The sequence below is a fragment of the Bicyclus anynana genome, chromosome 7 (assembly GCF_947172395.1).
Source record: "Bicyclus anynana chromosome 7, ilBicAnyn1.1, whole genome shotgun sequence".
Taxonomy (NCBI): Eukaryota; Metazoa; Arthropoda; class Insecta; order Lepidoptera; family Nymphalidae; genus Bicyclus; species Bicyclus anynana.
In genome coordinates this window covers 13,602,470-13,623,805 of record NC_069089.1, presented here as the reverse complement: position 1 = coordinate 13,623,805, position 21,336 = coordinate 13,602,470, and the positions used below count along the sequence as shown (strand labels likewise).

Sequence of the window (21,336 nt, the reverse complement as noted above, 5' to 3'; positions counted from 1 at the left end):
CACGAGCGCCAGCTGTTACCGACGACTGCAGTCGACTGCAGTATGCGACTCTCGGCGGTGATCGACGTCGGTTGCCTGACCTGCCTGTTGTCAGACTGGAGTCGGCGACCGCCGTCGACTGCCGCCCATTTCTAAATCTGTTTTATATACTACTAGCGGACGCCCACGACTTCGTCCGCGTGGAATTCAGATTTTCACAAATCCCGCGGGTACCATGGATTTTTCCGGGATGACAAGTGTATGTGTTAATGAAAAGCCTATGTGTTCATATAGAGTAAAATCTATTTCCATTTCAAATTTCAGCCAAATCGCTTCAGTAGCCGCAGCGTAAGAAAGGAACAAACATACTTACACACTTACACACAAACTTTCACCTTTATAATATTAGTGTAAAGTGTGATTTAAAAATGGGTGAAGAAAACCAAAAGTGATTAGTACAAAGCTGCACAATACAATAGCACTGTTGAGCGTGACTGTTTCAATTTTTCTGTTAAAACTAAGCACAACTTATTTATAGATTTCGTGCACAAATCCCATAAACAAACAAGTGGCCTGATAAATTAGGCCCTTAATTTATAGTTGTTCTGTTAAGATAACGCGAATTAACGATTTCTAAATGCTTTTAAAATTCTTTTTTTAACGCAAGTGGCGTGTAATTAAGTAGATTAAATCCCTAGTAACCAAAACACGTCGGTTGAATGAGGTATTGAGGTAAGCGATTGATGTTTTCTTAATTGGTCCAGGTCTGGCTGGTGGACTTCGACCATGGCTAGACCACCCTACCGACAAAGACGTACCGCCAAACTATTTAGCGTTCCGGTACAGTGTTGTGTAGAAACCTAAATTGATTGGTTTTTCATCCTCCTTCAAACAAATTACCCCGTTTCCATTTTAGGTTGCATCATCACTTACCATCAGGTGAGATTGTAGTCAAGGGTAACTTGTAAAGAATAAAAAAATATAAAAAAAACCTACCTAAAAATTTTAGTAATTTAATAGCGAACGCCTGCGACTTCATGAACAGTTTCTAACAAGGTACCGTTTCCTCTGGGAATGCCTCGCAGAGGAAGCATCTACGAGTGTTAAGTTCACATCACTGCTGGTAGAAAATAATCCATTCGTGCTTCGTTGGATTATTATCTACCAGCAGTGCACGGTAGCACCTATTAATAAGTCGGGGCATTCTCAACTGTACTTAATACCTATAAACTTGGATAGAAGCAGGCGTTACTTTGCGAAAGTTCATCATGATTATATAATGATTTATTTATTTTGCTATCATCTGCGAAAAGTTGACGAACCCATGCAACAACGTCACCCAGGTCCAACAAAATACTCTCTACGTACGTTTCACCCCGAAACCGGAGCATCCTCAGGAGATGTTGACTCTACAACGTGCAAGAGTATTTTATCGGACCTGGGTGACGTTGTCGCATGGGTTCGTTAACTTTCCGCGGATGATAGCAAAATAAATACAACAACAAAATACAATCCGACAAAATACTCTCCTCAGGAGATGTTGACTCTACAACATCTCCTGAGGATGCTTCGGTTTCGGGGTGAAACGTACGTAGAGAGTATTTTGTCGGACCTGGGTGACGTTGTCGCATTGGTTCGTCAACTTTTCGCGGATGATAACAAAATAAATAAATCATTATACAACCTATAAACTTTACTTATTTTCGTTTCTAAGAACCTTTAACTCACCTGTATAGTAGGTATAATTTGAACGGAGCTATCAACCTCCGAGCAATCTCCTGCCTAGCTTGATTTATACAAACAATCTTCGTGTTAAGCGTTCTATTTTGGTTGGCGCTGTCCTCGGCTTTAATGAAGGTATATTGTAAGAAAATACAGACAGAATTTTCAAATTAAGAGGTCCTTGCTTCAATAATACTGAAATATAATAAAAACACGTGCTTTGTAACATTAATTAATCAATCAATGAGCCATTTTCCTTTAAACTACAGACTAAAAGGTATAGTTAATGACTTTATATAAAAAGTTTGTCGTTTTTTGTAGTATCTATCATCATCATCATCATCATCATATCAGCCGATGGACGTCCACTGCAGGACATAGGCCTTTTGTAGGGACTTCCAAACATCACGATACTGAGCCGCCTGCATCCAGCGAATCCCTGCGACTCGCTTGATGTCGTCAGTCCACCTGGTGGGGGGTCGGCCAACACTGCGCTTACTAGTGCGGGGTCGCCATTCCAGCACTTTGGGACCCCAACGTCCATCGGCTCTTCGAACTATGTGCCCCGCCCATTGCCACTTCAGCTTCGCAACTCGTTGAGCTATGTCGGTGACTTTGGTTCTTCTGCGGATCTCCTCATTTCTGATTCGATCACGCAGAGATACTCCTAACATAGCTCGTTCCATCGCCCGCTGTGTGACTCTAAGCCTTCTTAAGGTCTTCTTAAGGGTGCGTCAGGGAGATGTGATCTCTCCGAAGCTATTTACCGCCGCACTGGAAGACGTCTTTAAGCTTCTGGACTGGAGCGGACTTGGCATCAACATCAATGGCGAGTACATCACTCAACTGCGGTTCGCGGATGATGTAGTCATCATGGCACAGACTCTGGATGACCTTAGTACCATGCTCAATGACCTCAGCAGCGTTTCTCAACAGGTGGGCCTGAAAATGAACATGGGCAAAACAAAAATAATGTGTAATGCTCATGTATCGCTCCACCCAGTTATAGTTGAGAACGCTGCACTCGAAATTGTAGACGAATACATATACCTAGGACATATGATCCAGTTAGGTAGGTCCAATTTCGAGAAAGAGGTGAACCGTCGAATCCAACTCGGCTGGGCTGCATTCGGGAAGCTTAGCGACATCTTTTCGTCCGAAATTCCTCAGTGCCTGAAGACAAAAGTCTTCGAACAGTGCGTGTTGCCAGTGATGACCTATGGTTCCGAGACTTGGTAGTATCTATACTTAGATCAAATATCAAACGGTAAGGGTCTCCAGCAAAGTTGCCGTAAAGCTAAGTGTGTACTTATTATAAAAATTACACTAATAATATAAAGGCGAAAGTTTGTGTGTGTAACTGTGTAAGTATGTTTGTTCCTTTTTTACGCTGCGGCTAAGTGATTTGGTTGAAATTTGGAATGGAAATAGATTTTAATCTGGATTAACACATAGGCTACTTTCATCCCGGAAAAATCCATGGTTCCCGCAGGATTGGTGAAAAACTGAATTCCACGCGGACGAAGTCGCGGGCGTCCGCTGGTATGTTCATAAAGATGGATCCCGACATTGCTTGACGATATTTGCAAGCATAGGTGTTTATTGGCGTGCCCCGACCAAGCTTTACGACATCATTTCCCGTATTCACTTACAGTCCACCTAATCTAAGAAGTCCGTTTGAAACTTATTTATGTCACATTAAAGAAGATGAACTGTATTTTTATTACATTGATAATTATGTAAGTAAACGTTCAGTAAAAATGCACAAGATTGAATGCCCGCATGACCTTTAAGCTAATGAAAAGAAGGGGGGAACACAATCTAATTGGACCTACTAAGTAACTATGTTTAATGGATTCCTGTTTCTCGTTATTTATTCAAACTGTAAACACTTTTTAAGCTCACTTAAATAGCGACACAGCTTTAGTTTGCAATATACAGCAGTAAATTATTCTACAGTTTATTCTAGTTGTATTATAACTTTGAATAGCTATATGTGTGTAGAAACCACAGAAACACTATACATAACTACTTAATAAATAAAACTGAAGTGTCTCTCATTGAAGTATGATTTCATAGGTACTCATATTTATTAATACGATCGTTGAACCGATTTTAACGGATTTTCAGTGGAAGTTAGTGGAGGTTATGGAATAATATACTTTTAAAAGCTGCTTTTTACCCCGAAAAAATCTATAGTTACCGCGGGATTTGTGTAAAACGAATTTCACATGGAAGGAGTCGTAGGAGTCCGATAGTATACGTAATAATATTTGAAACTTCTAAATTTAAATCTAACAGCTATTTTAATGGACAGTAAAACTACGAGTTCAATGAATGCTCAGTTATTACTGACAGTAACATCTGCGTCCAATTCCACATTTAGTAGGTAGGTATATTTTCAGTAGTAATATTAGAATAATTGGCAGCTTTAAACGATATTTACGAGCAATAAGACATTGAGTTATTAGTTAGATGCATTATGCACTTCTATTTATCGCTAAAATAGCGAACAATCGAGTATGAGGGTCACTTGACGTAAAGTGATTACCGCCACCCATTATCTTCTGCAGCACCGAAGGTACTGCTAAAATTTCAGGGATTTGTTTATCCGTCACATGATCAATAGCCCCATAATGTGTTTTTTTTCCCCACAATTTGTGCATCCATGGTCACCCTAACCAAACATCAAAAATTCATGAATAATAATAACTAGCAACATTTGCCAGCCAAATGGCAGCTCAAGATCGTGTTGTTTGGATGTCCATGAAAGAGGCCTATGTCCAGCAGTGGACGTGCATCGGCTGTCAATGATGATGATGTAGCAACATTTAGCCATCTAGCCATATTTTAGCCATTTCATCATCAAATCCTTTCAGCGTCCAATTTGCTGGGTCCACAGTTTTTAAATAAACGCCCTGGAAATTCGGATCGTTGATAATTCTAGCCATTTATATTAAATATCCGTAATAATAGAGCCGTGATAGACCAGTTGATATGACACCTGCTTCTGATTCCGGAGGGTGTGGGTTCGAATCCGGTCCGGAGGTCCAACTTTTCAGTTGTGTGCATTTTAAGAAATTAGATATCACGTGTCTCAAACGGTGAAGGAAAACATCGTGAGGAAACCTGAATACCAGAGATTTTTTTGAGAAATTGCCAATCCACATTGGGCCAGCATGGTGGACTATTGACCTAACCCCTCTCATTCTGAGAGGAGACTCAAGCTCAGCAGTGAGCCGAATATGGGTTGATAACGATAACGATATTAAATATCATAACTAGCAAACGTAACAAATCTCATGCAATGTAAGACTGACTATCAATCTTAATAGTCAGCAAGATGCTATCTTAAACTAATGAATGTCACTAACAACAACTGTTTCAGACATTGATCAAATTAACAAATCATTTATCATTAATAATAGTCGTTTATCATTGCCAAAACTAAAAACCAATTTAAATAAATGTTAAAGCAGCTAAGCAGTCAAAGTTTCAGTTAAAAGGAATAACTATGACGTCCCATCAAAGTTATGCATTTGTTTGTTACTCAATCAAGCAAAAATTACTGGAAAAATATTTGATGAAATTGTTTGATGAAAAGTGTTTCCATGATATAATAAAAACCTGAAGTTTACGCGGACGAAGTCGCAAACATCAATTATATCAACCCATATTCGGCTCACTGCTGAGCTCGAGTCTCCTCTCAAAATGCGAGGGGTTAGGCCAATAGTCCACCACACCGGCACAATGCGGATTGGCAGACTTCACACACGCAGAGGATTAAGAAAACTCATGGTACCTGGTATGCAGGTTTCCTCACGATCTTTTCCTTCATCGTTTGAGACACGTGATATTTAATTTGTTAAAATGCACACAACTGAAAAGTTGGAGGTGCTTGCCCCGGACAGGATTCGAACTCATACCCTCTGGAATCGGAGGCAGATGTCACATCCACTGGGCTATTACGGCTCAACATCAATAAGTATTTCATATTTTTAACCGACTTCAAAAAGGAGGAGGTTCTCAATTTGGTCGGTATTTTTTTTTTTTTTATGTATGTATGTACACCGATTACTCAAAGACGCCTGGACCGATTTCAAAAATTCTTTTTTTGTTTGAAACGGTATAGTCCCCATTTGGTCCCATTGCCATCATGTCAAGATCTGATGATGGAATCTTGGAGAAATTGAGGGGAACTTTCGAAAATAATATGGGTGTCTAGTGTGTTCGTATACTTTTCCATTTAGTACTTTTAAGCACTACAATTTCATGAAGGTTTAAAATCGATCTGATGATGGAGCCATAAAACAGACGAGGGAACTCCTCGGCGATTTACAGCAGTTACCTTGTGTTTGGGTTTGATTAATTTGTATTAATGAGAACTTTCCACATAGATAGGTTGTGACTGTCATTTAGGGGTTTGGTGATGAAGACCAAGGACAATTAAGGGAACTCCTTAACAGTTCTACAGTAACTACCTTGTGTTTGGCCTTGATTAATTCGTATTGCTGAGAACTTTGTACCAAGATGGGTTGTAACTGTCATTAGGGGTCTGATGATGAAGACCAAGATCAATTAAGGGAACCCCTTAACGGCTTACGGTAGCTACCTTGTGCTTGGGCTTGATTAATTTGTATTGCTGAGAATTTTGTACCAAGTTGGGTTGTGACTGTCATTAGGGGTCTGATGTGTTCGTTTGAGATGAAATTTTACACTAAAAATGGAAAAATAATAAAAATTTTAATAAAAAAATACAACCGACTTCAAAACCTAAAAACGTACCCAGTAAACTAAAAAGCGAAAAATAACATCATAATATGTTCTACCTGCTGATCAGTATGAAGGCGGTGCTTAGCCGGTGTTGTCTTGATTTAAGCCATTTCTGACAGGACCACATGAAACAACACTGTCTGCAAAATCTAAATCTATAACATGGCTTGAATTAATACATCACCGGCTTAGCACCGCCTTCATACTGATCAGCAGGTAGAACATATTATGATGTTATTTTTCGCTTTTTAGTTTACTGGGTACGTTTTTAGGTTTTGAAGTCGGTTGTATTTTTTTTTATTAAAATTTTTTACAACATATATTACAGAAATAATATATTTAAATGTGTAATATTCACTTATTAACTAATTTGATTAACGAAAGCTAATTTTATTTTTTTTATTAATTTCAAACTCAAACGAATATGTATGTTACTATGTACAACAATAACTTACGACGTTAGTCTTTGACTTACGCCCATTTTGTAATAATTTATTTTCTTAAACAAGAAACGGCACTTTTTTAATTAAACAGGTTGTATAGTAATTAATCCAAAAAAGTTTTGTCTTTATTTAGGACGTTTTCAAGTGTGCCAAGAAAGTGATTTACGCCAACGCCTTTAATTTTCAGGATTTAAATCTACTTCACTCTAAGTTTATTGTGCAAACTTTATGAGAGATTCTAATCTAGCCGGCATCATGTGTATGTCATTTCTAAAATTTGTGAAGTTTGTACAACATTTTCAAATATAGCAGCGTAGCTATCAGTTAGCGATGTTTAGATAGCCTACTTAAATCGCAAACTAGCTAAACCTATCTCTTTATAGACAACTAGCTAAACCTATCTCTTTATAGACGAGAGGTTAAGGAGCTTTGAACAACCATGCTGTATCAATGTGGGTTGGCGAGCTTAGGTTTATAAATTACGACCACTATATTTTAATGATAATAATGACCGGGATCAACAGCTTAACACGCTGATCGTGGCAAGGTGGTGTAACACCACGACCTTCCGTACTCCGGCCTAAGAATTATTAACGAAAATTCATTAGAAGAAAGAAAGCTTAACATTTTAATGTCTGACCCAGAAGGCAGACCCGAGACCTCATAATCGAAGCTACAAGCTAACAACTGAACCAACGTTACAGTTAGGTGTCATTCATTCATTAGTTAACCTATATTCGGCTCACTGTTGAGCACGAGTCTCCTCTCAGAATGAGAGGGGTTAGGCCTTAGTCCACCACACTGGCCTAATGTGGATTGGCAGACTTCACACACGCAGGGATTTAAGAAAATTCGCTGGTATGGGGCCCTCACGGTGTTATTCTTCACTATTAGACACGTTATATATAATTTCTTAAAATGCACACAACTGAAAAGTTGGAGGTGCACGCCCCGGACCGGATTCGAACCTACGCCCTCCGTAATCGAAGGTAGAGGTCTTATCTACGGGGCTATCACGTCTCTAGTCCTGTTAGTTAGGTGTACCTAATACCGCAAAATTGCCAACTCTCTTATATCTCCATTCCTTTCGTAAGTTAAAATGAAGTTTTTATTATTTACCTAGTACCTATTAATATAGCACATTGCATTGCGTGTTAAAACCTTTAGCCAGACTCGATAACTATAATTGATACACCAACCAATCTGTTATTTCAAATCCAATCAATCACTGTAACTCATCTATCATTCCAAATATACGTATGTATCGCTAGTAGGCATGACAATAAATCTTGCATGACGTACGATGTAAAGTTCACATCACAAATGCCTATCACTCTGTGTATAGTGTGATTCTGTCTTTATTCTGTACTAAAAGTCTAAAAATTTGGTATAATAATACATGATTGATGGTATATTATGTTAACATCAACGTAGTTGTTATGTTAGTTCTTAGTTTAGACTTGCTTATGATTCTAAACTGTGTCTGAAAAGGATATATAGAGATAAAAAGTAGTATATTTGCTTTTCTGCATAAGCATAGTCTATCTCTTTACTAAAAGTATATAAAGCTACATATAGATAGTTTTTAATCGTCATATACCTGTAATTACACCGGCAATCACACATACTTCACTTCACAAAAAGCCTCAATAGGTATACGTCGGCCTAAAGACTAAAGGCCATGGGTTCGATACCCGCCCGTGTCTAATATACCCTATACTCCTAAGTTTACGATTTATTGGCGGAAATGGAATACAAAAAATGGCACATTTAAAAAAAATAAAGAAACTTTTGATTGGCGTAAAAAACAAAGGTTATACATATTTCTTGGATGTCGCAAAGAATTTTACTACTACAAAAAAATACTGTGACGGACAGTCACGCGAGTGATCCTATAAGTGTTTCATTTTTGTACTCGTAAGTGTGGAACCCTAAAAATGTAATTTAAGACTTCATTATCAGCTGATGGGCGTCCACCGCTGGACATAGGCCTCTTGCATGGACTTCCAAACACAACGGCCACGAGACGCTATAGCATCCAGTGGTTTCCTGCAACCCGCTTGATGTCCTCGATCCACTTAGTGGGATGTCGACCAACACTGTGCTTTTCGGTGCCAACGTCCATCGGCTCTTCGAACTATGTGACCTGCCCATTGCCACTTCAGCTTCGCGACTCTGAGCTACGTCAGTGACTTTGGTTCGAGTTAAATACTTGATTTTATATTAATAGTACACCTTTAACACAAGTATGTGAGACGCGATGTCCCCGGCTATATCCGTAAGGGCATGGTGCCAAAGAGTTCGGGAAACGTCACCTGAGCATTAAGTAGGTATGGCTGACGCATCCACATTCTTCTCTTGCTCGATTCATTGACTCGCTTTTTATTACTTCACTTCAAAAACATGCGTCTGCATTGTATCAGTGAGTAAATATAATGACAATATTACTTTTATTCATAACCAGCCGACGTTAGTGAAATTCTGTTTTGGACAAATCTCATGGGAACCATGTACTTTTTCAGGATAAAAAGTAGCTCCATAGCCTAGTTTATCTTCCAGTGAAAGTCACATTGAAATCGGTTCAGCCGTCCAGAGATTAGTCCGGATATAAATAAAGACAGACAGACAAAAATTAGGCCTTTAAAAATTGTTTGAAAGTTTTTTCTTTGAAAACTAAAGAAAGTTTTCAAAGAAAAATCTTTTAAACTTCTATAGTTTATTGCATCTCTATCTGGGTATGACAAACAGTTAAATTTTCGATAATCTCCTGGTACTCAAACAGACAATAGAAATCATCAATTTAGTTAAATTCAAGAATTTATGACGACACTCAGGACTTGTGAGAGATTCTTTACATTTTTCCATTCCAACATATTAATCTGGAAATGTAAGATATCTTCAGATAAGAACGATATCAGTTGAACGTTTATAGCTTCGTATGGATTTTTTTTCCATACATCTGCAAATTCCGAATCTGAACGATCGAATGAAGAAAAAGAAAAAAGGAAAGCGGAAAGCTCTAGTTCAATTTTGCACACCTGCCTCCCTTCTCTTTTTGGCCAATTAATTGTCTCTATCTATAGGTGCATTCAAATAACCATTACGTATGTACCACATGTAGTAAAAATCATGCTCTAATTGATAGTTTTTAGCCCACCATCCCGCATTGCTATGTGGTGGTCAAAGTTATATATCTCTACTCTCTTATACGCAGACGAACCAAAGTCACCGACATAGCTCAGCGAGTCGCGAAGCTGAAGTGGCAATGGGCAGGCCACATAGTTCGAAGAGCCGATGGACGTTGGGGTCCCAAGGTGCTCACCGGAAAGCGCAGTGTTGGTCGACCCCCCACTAGGTGGACTGAGGACATCAAGCGGATTGCAGGAAACCGCTGGATGCTGGCGGCTCGAGATCGTTATGCTTGGAGGTCCATGCAAGAGGCCTATGTCTAGCAGTGGACGTCCATCAGCTGATAATGATGATGATGATGACTCTCGCATAAGGAGGAAAACATGTTTCTGTATCTAATGGGTAGGTAATTTGTTAAAACACTTTAAATCAAAATTGTTGTAATAATCAAAATACAATGATTATCAAATTTATTTTGCAAGCATTCAATTAAATTATTTTAGTAAATCCGTTTATTCCGCCCATTTTCTATATTCCTATATTAACTCCAAACCAAAATTTGGTAGTTAACAATAAATAATACATTACTAAGGTATTAGCGGACTTTTGAATAGTTGACATTCATAACTACGAGTAAAAGCAATAGTTTGTAGGTTTGAAAGTTTTAAAATGAGCATGAGCGTAAAGGCGGTTGGACTGTATCTCTTGAAAATATCTCTTTCATAGCTTCTTAGTAGAAGAATAATGCTGAGATGTATTAAACAATTATTAATAATTATATAATGATTTATTTATTTCGCTATCCTCCGCGAAAAGCCGACGAACCCATACGACAACGTCGTCCAGGTCCGACAAAATACTCTCTACGTACGTTTCACCTCGAAACCGGAGCATCCTCAGGAGATTTTGACTCGAATCGCACGTTGTAGAATCAACCTGTACCTGGACCTGGGTGACGTTGTCGCATAGGTTCGTCGGCTTTTCGCGGAGGATAGCAAAATAAATAAATCATTTATATAATCATGATGAACTTCCGTAAAGTAAAGCCTGCTTCTATCTAATAATTATTAATAACTAGTTGACACCCCGCAGTTTGACACACGTAGTTTCCGTTCACATATGACACTCAAAAGTAACGTGTTTTTCTAGCGGTAACAGAATTTTCAAAATTGGTTCAGTTATAATATTAGATCAACACGTAAATTACCCAAAAATAAATTCAATATAACAGCATTACTTCAGAATTGTGTAAACATAAAGGTCACATATCAATACTTCGTCAACGCTATTGTCATGAAGAAAAGGCCCAGATACGAATAGAGTGAATAGAAATTCGTGTAAATCACGTAGCCATAGCATTAGGCGTGGCTTAACTTCAATTTACGAGCGTATAGACTTACGTAGATTCTGTGTAGTGTCGTGACACTTTTAGAGATACTTTTAATGAGTTTGTCTTCCTTTGAGATGGAGGCAATATCGTAAATAGGTTTCGATTGTACTTCGTGTAGGTACTTGAACTTGGGGGAGACTAGGACTCGAACAAAACGCGTTGCGTCTTCTTTTCTACGGCAAGGCTCGGGATAGAAATACTGCTACCAAATTTATGTTTCCTGATTAAAATACTTTACTTACTACTAAAACAAGAGTAAACAAGGTACTTTTAAAACAAGAGTAAATAATTAAGTCTCTCCTATGCAAATATGTCCCATTTTTAATCATATATATTGATAGTATGTATCTATATGATGGCTCATGCGAGCCTCAGTTCAATCGTGAGACTATGTGTACTAATATTATAGAGGTAGTTTGTGGTTTTGTAGGGGTAATCTCTGGATAAACTGAATCGATTATGAAAACCTACTTCCTTCGACAGCCACCATAGTCCAAACTTCATAAATGGCTACCATGCGGAGCCAGTAGCGTAGCGTGCCGTGCAGGTACTTGTACCAAAATTAGTTGAGCGGCCTAACGGACAGAAAATTATTTAACGGGCCTAACGGACGAGTGGCAAATTCCGAAAAAATACTTCTTATAAAAAGATTTTTTTATGAGAAGTATATATTTAAAGTTCACCAGAATCAAAATTACCATAATTATGATGTAGTTCAATATTGATGTCAGCCAAGTTGGCTCATTACGCATAACTTTATTACTTTCGTTTGACTGGAAAGTTTATTCATAACACAACGTCAAATATTGTAAAAGTAGAAACTTTATATTTACAGAGAAAGCAATAACTTTTCTATAACGTTTTTATAAGAGAAAACTTCTACCTTTAGGTATTGTGAAAACGGTCTTTGGTATTTTATCTCTCAATAATTTTTTTTTAACTTTTTTTAAATACATAATAATGCTTGAACTAATAGAATACAAACAACTATTAAACATTAGTAAAAAAAAATGCTTTCTAATTAATTATTATTAGTAGCAGGTAGGCATATACTATATGTGACTATAAAATTGTAAATACAGTTAGATTATAATCTATCTCGCGAGATTGTGAACTGTTGATAGATTGTGAACCGCAACATACTGCTTACAATTTAACGTGTTAATATTCGGTTGTTTGTTTGGATTTTTTTTATTTGTACGTTCACAAATAAAAAAAAATTAAAAATACTTAACCTAACCTATTGGTATATACGTAACCATTGGTTTCAGAGCCGCTTAAGTTCCGGTACTTAGGAGTATGTATAGAGTTCACAATCCATTGACACTTCACAATCTTAGATTATAAACTAACGGTATATTTTTGGTCAGACAGAACTAAATTAGGTACAATACCAATTTCTGGTAATTTGTATGTATGTATTACTTAGATAATAAAAAATTTACTTCAATATTTATATAAGTTTATATTCCCTTTGGGGATACTTTTACCTGGAATATTTGCCACCGTTCTTGTTTAAATTCAAGTTTCAAATAAGTAATAGACTTTGGCGTGCCCTATCACGTCTGTAAATCTTTTTTCCGAGAATCCGAGCTCAAAATCAATTAAAATGCCAAGGAATTCTTTAAGAGTAACTTATTTATAGACAAGCAATAAGCTTTTAATTTTTTTATACGTACCTAAGTATATTACACACTTTTATATTGTATATAAGTATACATATGTATATTATTTAGTTTTGGAAAATCAAAAAGCAATTATGTATATTTTGCTTCTCTGACTGGTGTTAGTATAGGTTTGATTCCCAGGTTATCCAAAATTGCTGTAGCGTTATCTGATAATTTAACTATAAGTATAGTTGCCACTATGCACATGTTTTACTGTTATATCTCTAATACATTCCTGTATTCAAATATTAAATATATTACACCTCTATTCATTCGTAGATACATGTAATATATTTTTATATGCATTATATCAGTCAGTGTATCTGGATATTAGCTGAAATACTATTCGAAATTCGAATCTGTTTACTACCTGACCTGGCTACAGAACCAAGTTATGCTCCTAAACAAGGATCCGAATCTTCAGTACATTAAGCGTACATTAATTTCGACTAATTTCTACATAGCCATTTGGACTAGTGGTGTTTAAGCAAGGTACCAGGTACGATTTATTATTTTCCTGATTTCGATCCCGGGTAACATATTTTTCATTTTCTGTTTTTCTCAATTGATTTCTACAAATATTTTAAAAGTAAAGTAAAGTAGTAGTGTTTTATTAAACCTCGACGAAAAAAAAATAAAATAAAAAAATGCTGACATTATTTTGGTTTTGATGATTTGAAATTCAAAAATATTTTACTTCTTCTCATTGGAGTGTATACTTTGCTCCTAAATATCTCATTAAATATATTTTAACAATTTCATTGCCACTCCACGCGACGTCGCGTGAAATGGCCTTTTTACGCTGTGGCAATCTTTTACGAGCTATAGAGCATCGGTCATTTACGTAATTCCAAGATTTTGGCTTGGCAATGAACGTGTTAATAGTCTTGGAGAAGATATTTAAAGTATCCTATTTGACGCCTCGTGCTTCTAATATAACTTGGACCCAAGTTGGCTCATTTTAGACATCGAATGTAATGTATTCGGTATGTGTAATATATAAAAAAAATAAGGCTAAGCATTGTTATAAGTCACTGTAACGTGTATCAATTAAACATATGAATGATATTATATACTTAAAACATATATGCATTTGAGACGAACCACGTCCATTAAAAGGTTCGACTAAATAATAAATCGGGGAGCGCTGTGTCCCGGGACGAATCTTTCTTTTGCTCCGGCTTAATCCAAATTATTTATGTATGAGATTGTTCTTTCCTACGGATGTTGAATAAAACGAAACAAAAATGTACCAACTCAAACAAACTAATGTATGTTTTTGTATAAATCACCTCCTTAAAATGCACACAATGGAACAATAAATAATAATTTTTTTTAACAAAAGTTTAACCTACTTCAAAGTCACAAAAATAAACTTAATAGCGAAAAATAACATCGTATGTGCTAGCTTCTGATCGCTTTAAAGGCGGCTTTGGGCAATTTCGTTATTTTCATTTTAACACCAAACTACTGAATCGATTTTTATGAAAATGAAATGAAAGCAATCTGGAAGTACACTTTTTCAAACAAAAAAATAATTTTCAAAATTGGTTAAGAAATGACGAAGGTAGGAAGTAACAAACATTAAAAAAAACATACGCGTCGAACTGAGAACCGAGAGAAAAAAGTGAAAAACTTTAGTGTTTATTAATCTTATAAGTAATTTAATTAAATAATGAGTTTTTTTTACATAATTTAAAGTTGTAAGATGTCTAAATTATGTGAAAATTTCGTGCCATTTACATAATATCAATGTTACAATCAAGGTAATACAAAACGAGTAGAACCGAGTTGAGTAACGCAGTGTTAGATAACATAGAGTATAGACGAAACAAAAAGCGCCATCTCTGGGCAAGACGCCAAAATAAGTCTTACCTCGTTTCAGAACCAACTACGGTCCAACCTCGTCGGCGTCGTATGGCGCGGATTTCAGCTGAAACCACGCGGTCTCGCGTTTTCCGGTGCCGATTCGCGTTAGCCATCAACAGCGCAGTGGCGCCCTCCTCCAGTTCGGCGATCGGCAACATAGTTTACACGAATGTTCAGAAAACAGTCCAGATGTCACTACTAGAAACACTTCGTTCACATTGTGAGAAATCTCTCGATCTGTTTATTTTCGTAATAAAATTGCTTACACTGTAATATAAAGTAGCAATTACAACGGCTCGGTTTCCTGATTTTTATGGTCGTCGTATACCTACGTAATCTTGTTTTATAGCTTGTACTAATTTGTTTAATTTTATACTCCCAAAATAATATTATTTTGGTCTGTAATTATTTTATTTTTGGCGCTAATTCTTTTAATCTCAAATACATTTGAAATGTCGCATGATTTGACGAGCTTTATGGTTTTCGTAATATTAAAGTTATTGAAAATAAAAATAGGTCTGTGATTTTCATAATTCATAAATGAATCTGGCTACTGCTTTTACTTTCCTCAAGGGTAATGAATTATTTTACAAAATTTTAATTACACAATCGTTTTGTAGTTTTTTTTTTGTTATATTAAGATTATATATCAATGTTGGGTTGTCAAATTTTTGCGTTTACGTATTACCACAATACTAGTATATTAGGTAATTTATTTCAAATATGTATTTTTGTGGTACAAAAACTGAATAAGGTTGCAAATACATTACAGCTGCATGTAAATTCATACAAAATTAAAAATTACGCCCCAGTTTTAGCTCTAAATAAAGGTTTGGTCGTAAAAATGTTATTTTTGCAGACAATATTTTGCGTGACAAATTGTGGTTTCAGTAAGTGTGTATTTTAAGTCTAATCCGACATTTACACAAAAATACATTTACATTAAATTATCATAATATTTATTTTTAAATTCCAAATTGTATATGTAGTATTTGAAACTTTCAGTTTTACTTTATGTCTTTAGACTTGTTTTTCTTTTGTTGATCCAATAATGCTTATGCAGTTTCAGATTACGAGGTCCTGGGTTCGAGGCTTTTGAGGGTTCCGTAGTACACAAGGAACCCTGATCTTGCTATAAATTATTTTTGTCAGCACATAGATGGTAAGTTCAATAGACATAAATTATACGTGTCTCTCGGAGAGCTCGTTCCAAGTCATTATCATATCCATAATATGATAGTGATTATCACAGAATCAAACATTGACCATAAATGACCACCAATACGCAATAAAGCAGCGTGTTGGGTTTCATTTCCAAATCCCTAAGGATAGAAGCCCTAGCCATGTCGGTAGTGAGTCATTCAAATAGATTGACAAAAGATGATTTTGAAGATTTATTGAGTCATACATCACGTATACGACATTTTTAGTCGAAGGCATTTGGTCACTTATCATTTAAATTCAAACAAAATAAAAAAACATGACCCAGTTTCGGAGCTATTTAAAAATTTTGAGAGCGCAAAGCTTTCCTTTGTTCCTGTGTTCCGGACAATTAATGACGGGCATAAATATGTCAAAGATACTTATTGCGAAAACATAATAAATTTGATTTTCATTTTACTGAGTACAAAGTTCAGAATGAATCAAATTTTGCTAAAAATTTTTTGAGACATATTACATTGGCAATATACTAAAAATAATTAAGTCAACTAGCTGTATTGTTTGCAAGTATATATAATCATTTGTTTCGTTATTCAGGCCATTGTTCGCATTAGTACTTCCTATAATTTATTCCTATAATAGGCATAGACAAGAAAATATTATTTGTGTGGAAAAAAACCAGTTTACTAAGCTTTTATTAGGTACCGTGTGATCTTTCCTCAGTTTTTATAAAAATTAGTTTTGTTAACTGTTGATCTTTACTAACATTATAAAAAGGAAAAGTGTGTGGTATTGCAGTAATCTCTGGATATACGAGTACATAACCGATTTTGAAAATTCTTTTACTACTAAAAAGCCACGTTATTTGTGAGTGTCATGCGCTATATTTTATCCCCGTGTGTTTAAAGGAACGGGAAATACGCGGGGCTCGGCTAGTTGTTGGTGTACTCGTAATGTAGTAGAGCATGTGAGGATTTGATATGGCAGGAACACCATAATATGATTCAAATTAAAATCAAATCACACCATAATCAAATCAAAAATCAAAAGCAAAATTCGGTTTGTTGCTCTGTTTGTAGTTTTTTACTTACGAGTATAACCATTAATTAAGTATTATTTATTGCTCTAGAATAGTTCTTTCTACATTATACAATTATCCAATATCAACCTTTTGTCAATATTGAGTAGTATCTACTAGCACTGCATTCAAAGCTTTCGTAAACTTTTGTTTAAATCTTTATTTACGTTATATTTATATATATTTACGCCCAAAATTTCCAATATCAGTGACAGATAGATTATCTAAAATTGGCACAAAATATCTTTGATCTTGAAGCGATCCAAGAATAACTCTTTAACTATCGAGTTGTTGCTAAAGAAAACTCATTTTATAAATAGATGGCTGCTATAAAAAAAACCAAAACAATGAAATAAATTCTATGACCTCGTTTTTGGTATTTCATGGAAGTATTTGAGTATGTAGATTTTAGGAGGATGTCCCAATTACATGATTTACATCTACTTATACGTGTCAGTTTAAAAAAAAAGAAAAAATTAAAACTAATTAAACTGCCTCGTTGGTCCCGTGATTAGCTGGTTCAACTACGGACAATGGGGTCTAGGGTTCGAATCTCAAAAAAAAATCGTTATTGGCATTTTTCTTAGCTGCAACTGCAGGCAGTTAAGAAAAACTGATGTTAACTTGCCTCGCAGAGTCGTAACATCGTCGGACTTGCGCCTGGTCTTTCACCGGTCCTATCGGTTTGCCGTGTCATCGGACTATGAGAATTAGGTGAGGTTCAGTGAGTGTGATTGTGCACTATAATATATCCTGCGTACATGGTTACTCTCATCATGGTAATGGACGCCGTGGCCGGCAAAAAAAACAATTGGTTCGGGAGCATTTTAAAAAATAAAGTCCTCCGCCGCGACTGTGTATTTGTCTGGTTTTGATGACCACCGTCATATTATGTTAATAATGAGGACCGATAGCTTGACATGCTCTCAAGGCAAGAGAAATTTTACTGAAAATTTCTTAGAAGAAAGAAAAGCTAAGTACTCCGAATTAGGATTCGAAACCATTACCTCGTTATTTGAAGCCACAGGCTAACCAACAGGGCAGTTACTACTCTATATATTAAAGTAGTCTATCATATATGCCAAAAAAATAAATATTTATATCGATAACCCACTTGCATGAGTGCCACAAGCAGCTGATACTCCAAATAGCTGGTGGCATGTTGCTCATTATAGGAATGCATGACGGTGATATATTTCTAAACGATTTGTTCCAATCTCTTTAATATATCCCACAAGTATATACTATTTATACTATATACTATATATGTACGTTTTATATAAACTGTACCTAATTATAACTTGAAATATTTCTTTGAAAATCGAATTGGGGTCAACTATTTTAGATTTCACTACCCTAAAACTAAAACAGAGGATATACGTCATGGTCTTCATAGATAGAGAGTCATCTATCTATTTATTATGGTAAAACTCAACTGATATCTTCTTTTTCATCTCTTAACACACCATTCTCATAGATTAATGACTAATTAAAATCTTACTTTATTCTGCACCTATTGTTTCTTATTAAATCCATATTTCAACATGAAAAAAAACCCATTATTCATATTAATAATGAAAATTAGATTAATTCCTGTATAGTAACAGAAGTAGTAGGTAGGAAGTAGGATGAACATAATCAACCTATATTTTATTCGAAATGGCCATGTAACAGTATTTTCCTCAGAAAAAGATCACATGATCACAAGGCAGAGACAAGTATGTTTTTTCTTTAAAAAGTACAGACTATCCGGGCATTCGTAATATTAATATTCAGAACACAGCGAATGGGTACATGTAAAATATTACTAACATAAGCCATATTCTTCTTATTCTGTGAGAATTTCCGACAACCCCGGGGCACGCTATTCCCAAATCACATCATGGGGTCTCGTGACACCGGACCTTAATTTCATTCTACAATGTACATGTCAAAATACAGTATTATTTTTTATTGTTAATAAAAAAACATATTCCTTTGGTATGTTTGTTTGAAAGTTAATGTATAAACATTTTATATAAAAAAATATTTTTAAGAGTAATATAAATTCACCTATGTATATTAATTAAATAATTAAATTAATGAATGAAAGAGATTTTTTAATGTTAAATAAGAAAGAATGTTTCTATTCATTTTTGTTATAGTTCTCACGACTCACGTTAGCCGATATAATTGCTACTTAACAATCCGATTCACTTCGCAATATCACTGTCACAAAGAGTAATCCAAGTATCCAATTAATGCACTTCACACACTTATCTAAATAGGCCAATACAAACGAGCATACTTTTTCAGTACAATTCAGCTGAAGTTATGTTGGCAAGCGCGTGGTAAAGACTGCGCATGCGGCTCTCTGTACGCAAACTCTAGAGCTGTGAAACCGAAGGCGTCGACACATACATTCCGCAGGAGTTTCCGTTAAAATCGGAAAAATCGACGGCAATATATCAACGTCTGTCAATACCGCGAGCAAAAAAACTGCACTCTCCAAAAAACTCTTTGTATCACTCGAACAATTTAAAAAAAAACACCTGCTACAAAAATGCAAAAACTGTTTATGATGCCTGACACATTTTGTACGAATGGATTCATTAGCACCTGTGATTAATGTATTTGCGTTTTTTAAAATTAGTAGCATAGTTGTAGTGAATTAAAGTTTATTTTAAAGCACGTAATACATTTCAATTCTTTTTATATATTTAATAAGAGTTTGTTTTACAGCTTAAACAATAATAATGAATAAAAAATCTCTCGTTTTAATAGTAACAGTTTCGATTAGTTTACATAATAGGTAAATAAAGTATGTACTAACAACCATCAACAGCAAACCTGCAAAATTTAATCTAAATTTATATATTTTTTTTTAATTTATATGATTTTTTATGATTCTCATATCATTTTCGGTCTTTTATATTATTATCATAATTCTTTATTAGATAGATGAAATATACGAGCAGTGCCGGGTTAGTGTTACATAAGTAACTTGCGTTTAGCGCTTTACTTATGTATCTATATTTCTACATAGTTCTTCTGCAATACATAAAAACAAAATAGACAGGCATTGGAATGCAAATGTTTTTGAAAATCGAAGGCCAAAAGGTGAAAGGTTGGGTAATAAAACCGAATTCCACACTGACGCTTATTCATGGCACCAATGGTACTACAAATGTTCGAAAATTTATCTGTTGGAATCAGAGATTAATTTGGTTTATCTCTCGTCGATATTAAATAATTGTTACGCCAATTAATTATATTAATAATATAAACCTAATTAGTAGTAGTAATGAGGACAGTTATTGTAGACAGTTATTGTAGATTTCATTGCACGAGGCCTGTCTCTATGACAATTATCGTTAAGCCCTTAATGACTCGTCATCACCATTAGCGTAAACATAATCGATGATGATCTTGACGTGTCTGACAGAGTATACTTTGGCTTTATAATCTGGAGTTGAGATAAGAGCTGTGATAGCCCAGTGGATATGATCTCTGCCTCCGATTCCGGAGGGTGTGGGTTCGAATCCGGTCCGGGGCACCCACCTCCAACTTTTCAGTTGTGTGCATTATAAGAAATTAAATATCACGTGTCTCAAACGGTCAAGGAAAAACATCGTGAGGAAACCTGCATACCATAGAGAATTTTTTTAATTCTCTGCGTGTATGAAGTCTGCCAATCCGCATTGGGCCAGCGTGGTGGACTATTGGCCTAACCCCTCTCATTCTGAGAGAAGACTCGAGCTCAGCAGTGAGCTGAATATGGGTTGATAATGATAATCTGGAGTGGGCCCAGATGTAATAACTAGACTTCGTTTCGAAATAACGTTTGCATAACTTCCAGTTTAACTATCAAATACTGTAGTGGTAGTTGAAAATGTAGCCATTTTGCATCGTGATGTCTTTTGTATTTGTATTTGTTTTTGTTTTTGTTTGTATGTATAATTGTTGCTTTTATCTACCATGGTGTCTGTAACGTAAACCATTACCAATAATTGTCAGAATGGTATATTGAAAGATTTTAAGATACGTTTGAGTACAACCTTGAAATGCTAGTAAATGCACCTAACTGGGTTTTATATATTATTTTGCTTTCAGAATGAAAAAGCTGCACAACAAGTATGCACACTA

General features: G+C 35.6%; 1 protein-coding gene across 6 annotated transcripts in view; it reads right to left on the bottom strand.

Moving 5' to 3' along the window:
* Positions 1-21,336, bottom strand: part of LOC112044075 (cAMP-specific 3',5'-cyclic phosphodiesterase) — a 629,441-nt gene that overhangs the window by 309,808 nt on the left and 298,297 nt on the right. The window contains exons 1-2 of one of the 6 annotated variants that reach the window (XM_052882557.1): positions 19,370-19,524; positions 14,979-15,239 (exon numbers count right to left, since the gene is read on the bottom strand). The exons of the other annotated variants lie outside the window; for them this stretch is intronic. Of the exons in view, the coding sequence (XP_052738517.1) occupies positions 14,979-15,130 (152 nt within the window). The 5' untranslated portion in view covers positions 15,131-15,239; positions 19,370-19,524. Of the gene's footprint in view, positions 1-14,978; positions 15,240-19,369; positions 19,525-21,336 lie in introns of those variants that run through there. 6 annotated transcript variants of the gene reach the window in all.